Raw genomic sequence first — 10,270 nt, 5'->3', positions numbered from 1 at the left:
AACCTCTCAAGCGAACTCGATTTGCGAGGCGTTTTTATCATGTTTGCACCGAGTGGAAATAACGACCAAACTAGAGGAAACCTCGACGCATGGGAGTCCGCCAGCTCGTCACGGCAAAGAGTTGCTTCCTTTAGCTCCAACGTGAATAGATCTCGCCGAGGCTTGCTCTTTTGGTGCACTGCGGGGCCTTCATCCAGCCGCCAGCAGTCCCGCTCCTCATCGCATAGAATACGCAGAGAAGGCAGCGCCAGAAGGTTGCCTTTCTCGCGACAGAGAGACGCGAAAAAGAAAACGAAGAGTGCAGCTCTGAAGAAGCTATACAACGAGGGAGAGATGGGCGAAGGGAACCGCAATGCTGCTCAAAGGCGGGGAAGACAAGATGGAGTTGTCAAGTGTATACCGCGTATGACCCGAGCGTCACACCGATCGTCGTCTTGCGTATAGGCTGCGTTCTGTTTTAAGGACGTTGAGAAGAGAAACTGCCATGCTGGAGGGCTTGATGGTAGCTCTCATCCGGCTCTGCTTCGTGGGCTGCGAGCGACTTCCTCTGTTTGACGTATTGGCGTTGCGCTTTTAGGTGCCTTTTTCTTGACGCTGCTGGGAGAACAATTGTAGATTACTCATGACAACAGATATGTACAGAAACGGTTTATGTCGGTGTAGTTACACTACCGACGTTGCTTCTTTTCTCTCGGCTTCGTTTCTCGCATGCTGCCGATCGGCGGATACCTCGACTGTCCGCGAGTAGACGTGCTCGTGGCACATTGCGTGTGTGTGCCTGAGAAGTGCATATCAGGCGGTCACGCTACAAATAGAACCAGTTATATGCACTTACAAGTGTATCAACTTTGGGGGCAGATATAATCACGAGCCAAGTTCACCTGCGTTTGCCGCTTTCTCGTCGTGAAGTGGTTTGTCTCATAGCTGGCTGTTTATTGCTCTGAGCTACCCGCGCCATCTTATCTTGTTTCTCTGCGGGCACAGGTTCTCACAAGATTTTTTCGCTCTTGAGAACTGTAATCAACTATTCACATGCAAGTAGAATTGCACTGGGGTGCCTATTCTTGATTATAGCAGCGCGAAACGAGAATGCGCGGGCGCTTCGTCGGTGACGTGACCTTACAGAAGTCGCACTTTGACGAATCAGCGAATCTGAAGGGAGAGCGACAGAGAATCAGAGCACAACCGCGAACCGCGTGATGCTCAGGTCGCTGTGAGATCAGACACACACATGGCCGCAACTAGATAGCGGTGAAACTGTGTGCTCGATGTCACATACAAGAGGCACAGAGGCGCGCAGTTCCCCGGCTTGAGAGCTGACGCCTGCGTCACTATCGCCGCAGTTCTAACGAAAGAGCAGGTGCGAGAGTGCGTTGGAGAAACTCGTCCGCGGATTTACGTCTACCTGCCCTTCATTTTCGGTTCCCATCCTGTGACTGCGTAACTGTGAATGGATATCCTGTGCACGCGTTTCCAGTCTTGCCTGTATTGCTGGATTCCCTGCCATGTGTTAGCCTCTGTGCCCTGTTGAAAGCCTCCCGACGACTGCGTGACTGATATCCCTTCGCTGGCGCCTTTTGAGGCTGTTTGCGGTTCGAGCTCGTGAGAGTGACATCTCCAAAGATGCAGGAGTGACGCTCGAGGAAACATTTCAGGCGTCTACAACGGAATAAAAAGTCCAAATAAACAAGAGACAAAGGCAAAGACACTATATTCCGGATCTGACCAGACCATACATGCCCATGCTTTCGCTCAGTCATTGACTTCTTGGCGTGTTGACGTGCCTTCCCTGGTTTCTCTTCTTCGATTACGTCTTCTCTGGATTCGCCGGCTGCGCCTGACACGAGCTCGACATGGGTTTTTTGATGGATGCCTCTATCGCGGACCCACATACACGTTATTCGCATCTACGCGAGTGCGCGTAAGTGGCTGATGCGCACCAAACACACTCTCTACTACGGGCGTCAATTTGAAACTCTACTTTGTATCTCCCGCGGCGCCATACACATCTCGTATGACATCCGTGATCCCGTCGTTCAGCACTTGTTCATCGTCAGCTTCGATGATTTTCTTCATATTTGCCACGAGGCTGTCTGGCCAGCTCCTCTCTGCGCCTGCCTCAGGTGCCCAGAAGAGGCTTTTGATGACCCGAAGATTGATATTTGGTTTCTTTTCTTTTTCTCGTTTTTTCTCTGCATTGCTTCTAGCCGCCACCGGCCCAGACGCCTTGGCAGAGGAGCCTTTTCGAGAGGCGGAGGCGGACTGTGGGGAGGCTTTTTTCTCGTCTCTGCGGCGTTTTTCGAAGCTACGTAGCTCTCTAAGAAACAGTGAAGAGCGGGCCTGCGCCAGCAGGTAAGAAACGCCAGTGCCTGCTAGAAGGCTGAGGACACACAGGAGAGGGACAGAACACAGACGCCTTGAACGCCGGCACGCATCAACTTCGACAAAAGGAGAGGCAAAACGAACAGCCACCCACCAACATCTAGGCGAATTCTACCCTCACGGGAATTCAAGGAAATCCATTGATAGCTGTGTACAGATGTCTGCGTGTATACCGAAGGCAAGACTCCGAGACCTTCCGCCCGCGTAGCGGCGCTGTAGTCGCACGTCGCATGCTTTCCAAAAGTTTCACCTCATCTTAGTAGATATAGATACATATATATATATATATATATATAAATGTACATATACGAGCCCGTCGAATACAGGCGACCGTCTCAAATGTGAGAATGGGGACTCGTTCTGACCCTTCCAGCAGAACACCACACGCCGAGCGAGTATCGGTGCAAGCCCACTTGTCTGGACATATATATATATATATATATGAATGAGTACATATATGTCTGTGTATTCATATGTATATCCGTCACGTGGGAGTGTATGCCTATCACACTGACCCGCTGTAGTTCTGGAGGCTGGGAAGAGAAAATATGTCAAAGTCTTCCGGCAGCTTGTAAGGCAAGATGCTGCAGAAAGAGCCACTCACACCAGCAGCGAACCCGTGGAGACGGAAACAGAGACGCTAACGCGAAGCACAAGGGGCAGCTAGGTCTGTAGTTCCTCACAAGCGGTCATCCATGAAAGCATGCAAGGCGGGAACGAATATATATAATAATCATCATAATGCACCACAGAGATGGACGTCAGTGCCCCCGTGGCGTTCGATACTCCGCCGCTCCCTCTGTTAATAACGAAGGAATCATGCCTAGCGTTCAGCTGATCTATCACCGGCTTCAGGACGAGTGCAGCAGCATACGCATATACATCTATGCATACATATACTTATATTGATCCACGATATGACCTGCATCTTCCTAGGCTTTGCCATAGGACTGTTGTCACGGGGTCCGCGCTTACCTCTCGAGTTTCGCGCGAATGAACGTCTCGACCGTCTCGGGAGTGGCCCCCCGCGGGTCGAACGTCACGTGGAGGTGAAAGTCCAGGAAAGCGTGGACGAAAAAGCCGTTCAAACTCAGAAATTCAATCATCGTCGGCCTCTGCGCTCTGAAAAACCCACACTACCACACAATGAATACACACAAACTGCGTACACGCTGCACACCCGTAGGGTGCATACAAGAGACACAGCATCGGGTAGCTGAGGCCTTCACCAGGGCACTCCGTCTGACCCCCTGAAAACTAGAGAGATCTTTGCCGATACCCAGAGAGACGCGCAAGCATGCGCCGTCAGGAGGATCGGATTATGATCCACAAAGCCGCCAATCACCCCCCTGGATATATTGGAGACGTACGAATTCGCACGCATGTGCGCAAACCCGAAACCCTAGCATCCATCCGTATTGCAGCGCGCTGCGCATGCTGCCAGATATATTTGCCTCTACGCCTTGAAGCCCGTGGCGCGGTCAGGGACGACGCAACTCAGAAACGTGTGGAAGCAGCTCAACCTGTGTGTTTTGATTCATTAGCGAAATCCAAGCAGATCCGAGAGGAGAATGCGTTACCTTGCCTCGTCGTCGCTCATTCTCTTGGCTTGACCTCGGGCGTTAGCATCGCAGGCGAGCTCCTGGAGCCTTGCAGGCTCCTGCAGAAGAAGTCTGCAGCATCATGAGGCGCAACAGAGGCAAGCAAATCGAATTCAAGCAGACTCCTCGCGCTGCTCGACCTGCGAATTGTCTGCCTGTCCTGCAACACCACACCCTGCATAACTCTTACCAACAGACTTCCGCTCGGAGTCACCGACGCAGCCACGACTAAATAAAAAGGGAATGCATTCAGCTCATGCATCCAAGGCAGGGATATGCAAACGCATGCCTGAATAGGCAGACGATTCAGGGCCCTGTACGCAGCCCCTGTCTGGTCTGAGATGGGATGTTCCTGCGAAGGCCTGCAGTCGATTCCAGGTGGCAGCCGACCGCTTCAAGTGAAGCGGGCACGAGACGCCTTACTCAGCAAGGAAGGCGAAGCTCTGCTGGACATCCAGTGGAAGCGGGATATCGAGCTGCCCAGTCTGAGCAACGATATGGCCGCGGAGTTCGCGCGTGCGCAAGGCGGCGCCGGGTTCCGCCTGCGCCTCTCCGAGAGCGCCCTCCGCGGAGTTTTCCTTTGCGGCAGTCGGCTCGCTTCGCCGCGACCCTCTTTCCGCAGAGGCCATCGGGGCCGCCTGGAGCGCGCGGTCTCCATCCTGCCTCCCCGTGAAGTCAGCCAGTCGAGCGCAGGCTGCGAGAGACGCGCGCCAGCCGTCACGGGTTCTCTGAGACGATAGCAGGGCATTCAGGCCCGACGTCAGCACCTGAAGGAGAATGCCAAGCTGGGAAAGGCGGGCAGCACGCACGAGGAAAGAGCTGAAAAGAGAGGGCACTCTTCCGGAGGTATCCGCAGCGGGTCATAACGTGCCTTATACAGAAACCTCTACACCTGCCGCCGCTTCGCCCTCTGAAGAGGCGTCCGAATACACACCCATATACGTATATATAAATATATATATATATATATGTGTATATGTGCATACGTATGCGCGCTGGGACTTGCCAACGTGGATACGCGTGTATTCCATCCGCATTTGGAGGCAGTCAAACGCGGCGACCGCTTGCCAGGGGCGGGTGCACAGCACAGGCGGGACTAGGCATTGCATGTCAGCACCGTCCCTCGGGCATTCCCCTTCGTCGTGCATAAGTGCGCGTTCAGTTGTCCGCCTGCACGCGGCGCGAGTCGCCGGAGGCAGCGGGACTCTCGCCCGCGCGTGAGAGGCTGAACGTGGCGCGCTGTGGACGGCTGCATTTCTGGGGGAATTAGCTTTCGATGCTAGCGTAGACTGGTGGGCGCCTTGGCCGCGAGCGGCGGGGCTTACCTCTTGAAGATTCAGCGGCCGATCGGCGTCAGGGCCAGCAGGCCCGGGGGCGAGGCGCCCGTGGGCGAAGGCGTGGCCAGGCGCGACGAGGGAGGCCGCGGGCGAGGGGATGGGAGGCGCGGCGAAGGAGCGGAAGTGGTGCGACAGGCGGAGGGGTTCGCAGGGGAAGAAGTAGAGGAAGCCGCGGAACGAAGGCGCGGAGGCGAGCAGCGACGCAAACGACGGAGACCGGAAGGCGGAGGACGACAGCGACGAGTCCGCGGGGAGGAGCGGAAAGAGCGCCGAAGCCTGCGGACCGTAGGACGAAACCAGCAGAGAGTCGAGCACCGACGGCGAGGAAGTCCCCGCCGAAGCTGCGCCCGCAGCCGCAGGAGACGGCTGCAGAGAGAGAAGCGGCGCGGCGGTGGGCGCGGCGTCTGTGTCAAAAACCGCGAAAATGTCGCTGAGGTAGGGCATGCCGACGAATGACCTGGGCGAAAAATCCACACAGACAGGCCAAGGTGGGCAATGCAAGCAAGGCACACGAACGAAAGGACAAAACGGTGGTGCAGGATTCGGCGAGGATCAGTGACACTTTCATCACGCGCCAAGGGTCAGACACCCTCCACACGGTAAAAATGAAGGCTGCGTGTGGAGTCTTGGAAGTCACCAACTCCCCGCGGCTGCGAAGCCGCGCGCGAGTTCGTAGTTGGTGTCTAGAGATGTTTTCGATTTCTCGTCTGCAGCGGGGTCGCTAACCGGCCGAATCCCTTCCAGGCCTTCCCGCGCAGGGAGACGAGCCGCACACCGTGCAGCTCCTCTGTCAAAGCGACCAGCTTGGGCAAAGTATCGTTCAGCGAGAAGAAGCGACTCGAGCGCATGTCGACTCCCGGCCTCTTGAGAATCTGCACCAAACGAAACACCGCACGCGGCTCAAGATAGTGGAACTGTGACTCGCGAACTCCAGCTGTAAACCAATGCCTCAAAGAAAACGCTGTAAGAGCGAACATCCACACCAGAGGCCTCACCGGCACCCACGGAGAAGAGTCCCTTGAGGCGGAGTTTGAGGTTGCACGTTGAGCTGCGCAGCGCTCAAAAAGACTCGAAAGAGAGAGCAAGCTCCGCGACGTCTTCGCACGCGCCGTCTCGTCAGCGCCAACTGGCGCTGACGACATGGCATCGAAGTGGAGGCAAGCGACGTCGGACGGGTCGCTCGCAATCGGAAGCGCCGCTGCAGTGGCGGCGGAGGGGGGGCGGAGGGTCTTGGAGACTTTTTGCTCGTTACTTGGCTCTAACACAAAGCAGCGAGGCGTAGCTCTCACGAGTGTTAGTGCAGATTCGCTGGCGCCCCGCCGCTGAAGACATCCTTCCCCGCAGCCTGTCTCGAGTGGCTGAGTGCGCCGCATGTATGGGAAGATGCCTTCGCCATCGCGAGAGAGAGAACGAGAAAGAGGCAGAGGCGCGAGTCGCCGCCCTGCGAGTGGCGACGGCAGGCCCCAGGGCGTCTCCAGCGTCTCAGGAGTCCTCGCTGACGTGCGTGCGTGAATGCGTCGTCCTCGTTTCAGACTCGCCCGCGTTCGAGGCGCCCCCCCTGCCGTACCTTGTTTGCTGCAAAGAGCCATTCCGCCATGTCGAGTCTTTCCATTTTGCTCAGTTTATGGGCGTGTTTCGCAGCCTTCGCGGCCAACGCGCCGCCGCCGAGTTGCCGCATCCAGTTCTCCTCGCGTTCTCTCTCTCGGCGTGTCTGTTCGACGGCCTTTTCCACCCGCTTCTCGAGCTCGTCTACGCCGCGGGTGCCTTTCTTCATCTCTCGCTGAATCTGGCTGAAGAGACGCAAAATCTGCTCTTCCAGCGCCTTCATCGCTTCGCCGCGCTCGCCTTCGCCTCTTGCTCCTTCCGCTGCTCGCTGATTCACCACGCGGCACCGCTGTCCGCTGTGGTCGCGGTCCCTTCGCTGGGGCGCCCAGCCCGCAGAAGCCCCGCCCAGGGCTTCGAGGCCCCCCGCGGCAGTTGTCTTCTCCTCTCCTTCCGTCGCCTGCGGAGATAACGGGTCGCCCGGCAAAGGACGTCGAAGTCCGACGAGCGCGTCGAGGCGCATAATCCCCCAGCTCGGGAAGCCGGCCTTTTCTGCGCAGGTCTTCTGCAGGCGGAGAATCGCGAGAAGCGCCTCAGCGAGTTGTCTGCGTCGCTTCTCTAGCTTCGCGCGACGCGAAGCGGAAAGCGAAACTCCTGCCGACGCCACGCCCTCTGAGAAGGCAGACCGCGCCGCGCCTGCGCGATCTCCGCCGGTGGCGAGGCCGGACGACGAACTCTGCGAAGGGAAGCAAAATGCCGTCCACGCTTGCCGCAGATCCCGCGAAGGCAGCAGGGCCACGACTTTTTCGAAGTTGCCTGGGCGAAGCAAAATTTCGTTCTGCTTCGTCGTGTACACAGCCTCCAGCGCTGCACGCGAGGCCGGCGGGAGAGACGCCGCGGAGACGCGAAAGGTCCTGGCAGCAAAATGGAAACGGAAAACGCGAAGAATGAATGCAACAAGCGGAGGGCTGGAGGGGGGTAGCTGGAGCGAAAACAAACGAAAACAGAGCCGCGCGGCAGCAGATAAGAAAAAAAACGGGGACTGCAGACCACATCCGACGCAGGCGGCGTCAAGATGCATGCGTTCTCCTTATATAACCTACTATACTACTTGCAGACACAGCAATGATATTGATACAAACTACCCTTCCGCTTACATCTGCACAGAGCATTAGCCACCTGGGCGGAACGTCACTATGGAGCTAACCTCAGGACTAAGTGGGCAATTGCATACGAATATAAAAAAATGTATAAATATATAGACATATATATATATATATATATATATATATATATATATATATATATATATATATATACGGCGACCGAGGGAGTGAAATACGACGCGAAAACCAAGACGCATCCCGGCGGACGCCCAGAGCCTCTTACTCGTTTCTGCCGAGCCACCGCGCGGCGTCTCTTCTCAGTTTTTCGGCCATGGCGATCACCGTCTCTTCGAGTTTCCGCGATTCTTCTGAGGCCCCCGTTCCCCGTCTGTAGTCCTCGACGCGACGAAGGAGAAGCGCTTCACTCGTTTGTCGTTCGACCTCTTCCATCAGCCCACAGCTGTCTGCCTTGCTCCCGGCACCCTCTGTTTGGACGCGCGTGGGCTTCGAGTCTGGGTCGCGGGCGCGCTGGAGGGCCTCCCGAACCGCCGCACCGGCGGCGCCCGAGACCCTCGAGGCCCCGGGGGTCGGGACAGCCGGCACTGAGGCGCAGTTTTTTGCAATGAATTTGTCCAGTTTTCGCTCTAGAGGATACTCCGCAAGCGTCCGAGCGAGCCAGGAAGGGCGCACGATTTGGCAAGCGCGAATCAGGCGGAGTGCGTTTGCCGCGCAGTCGAGGGCTTGCGCGGCGGCGAGGGCTCCTTCTGAGACGGGCGCGTCGGGAGCTGCAGACGCGGAGACAGGCGAGGCGGAAGCAAGCGGGCTCTGTCGGTTCAGCGCCTTCGCGTGGGCGCGCCGCTCGCGCTCGGCGGCGCGGAGAAGGCGACTTGCGAAGAGCGACAGGCGCAGAGTCGCGAGCCAGTTGAGCTCGTAGGGCACCAGGGGGAAGAGGCAGGAGGGTGAGACGGGCGGCGGCCGAAACGGCGTAGAACGCGCGCCGGCGCCCAAGGCGCGCGAAGCAGAGGCTGAGCGCTCGCACCCGGCCTGCAAGTCACTGCGTGGACGAGCGACAGAAGGAGACGGCGAGGAGGAACAAGCTAAGACGGGGGGGCGGGGCGGCGCTCCAGGGCTTGGCGCCGAAGAGAGAAGCTGCGCGAGGACGTTTCGCCGCTGGAAAAGGCGGCAGATTCCGAAGAAAAAAAGATACAGGTGCTCGCGGTAGTACGCCATCGTGGACACCGGGGTTCTCGAAAGACCTCCGCAGGGCGAAAATCATAAAACAGACGGAAAAAACCTGTAAATGGTGAACGTAAGGACAAGACTGAAGACGAGAGCCAGAGGACAAACTGGGCAGAGACACCCTTTCGACGCGCAAGGCTGTTTATGCCGCGAGTCCAAAGCCGGTCCTCCATCGACGCTTCTGGACGGGGCTCGGCCGAATTCGCTGTCTTCCTCTCGCTCTCTGTCCTGCGCACTCCGCCGCTCTGTGGGCCTGCAGACCTGCCGAGTCGCACGTCAGTCAAATGTGACGACGACCTCGAGAGATTTGAACTCCAGGTCCTGCTGGATTCGCGTGCGGATGGAACGCAACTCGCCAATCAATATAGTCCCTCCTGATGAGCGGTCCAGGATGCGTGTCCTTGCTCCTGGTCTTACTCTACACAGAGCTGCGAGGATTTGCGCAACCGCATGCAGCTCTTTGGACGGAGTCCGTTGCAGTAGGCAGCGCAATCGTCCCGTTCCAAGACACTCGGCTTCATTCTGCGCGTGAACACCTCGTTGGTTGCTCTGGAGAGACGCCAACGAGAAGTTTCCTGCAGGATTTTGTTGGCGCAGCGCCTGCTCGGGCAACGGATTACCGTCGCGCGACCCGCAGAGGACACAGGTAAACGGGCCTTCACGCATCTACACTCACACGCACACTCAGCCGCATCGACAGAGTCGCGCTGTGTGCTTCTGGCGCACGCGAGTTTTCGCCTTCGCTGCACTCACAGTGAAACGATCGCGCTGACGGCGCAGCGCCTGCGTCAACAGGTCTACAGCGCCGCAGCGAGCTGCCGCCGCATGCGCCACGCGGACGCCTGGGCTCGAACCCGGGGAATGTGGAAGGAAAAAAGGCACGGACGAATGGAGTGAACAAGCTTCAGCGACGAGAAATGAAGAAAATCATTGTAGGTGAGATATGTCTCCTCTTTTTGTTTGCCTTTTGAGAGCATGCAAGCCTGCCGCATGCGCTGCCAAGGCTGCATGCGCGCTGGCGCCTGTCTTCATATCGGGACGGAGAAACGCCGCTTCTTCAGCG

General features: G+C 57.3%; 1 protein-coding gene across 1 annotated transcript; it reads right to left on the bottom strand.

The window, feature by feature from the left end:
• Nucleotides 1-1,977: 1,977 nt before the first annotated feature.
• BESB_056810 (uncharacterized protein) lies at nt 1,978-9,198 on the bottom strand (the record flags this gene model as incomplete). The annotated part of the gene is made up of 10 exons (XM_029364116.1): nt 1,978-2,380; nt 2,898-2,966; nt 3,358-3,504; nt 3,963-4,055; nt 4,407-4,768; nt 5,309-5,777; nt 6,047-6,192; nt 6,888-7,567; nt 7,598-7,776; nt 8,252-9,198. The coding sequence occupies 10 exons, from the start codon at nt 9,196-9,198 to the stop codon at nt 1,978-1,980; spliced, it is 3,495 nt and encodes a 1,164-aa protein (XP_029220039.1).
• Between the last annotated feature and the right edge of the window lie 1,072 nt (nt 9,199-10,270).

This window comes from Besnoitia besnoiti, chromosome IV (genome assembly GCF_002563875.1).
Source record: "Besnoitia besnoiti strain Bb-Ger1 chromosome IV, whole genome shotgun sequence".
NCBI classification, from domain to species: Eukaryota; Apicomplexa; class Conoidasida; order Eucoccidiorida; family Sarcocystidae; genus Besnoitia; species Besnoitia besnoiti.
The sequence above is the reverse complement of the archived record's forward strand: the minus strand, read 5'-3'. Positions and strand labels throughout refer to the sequence as shown.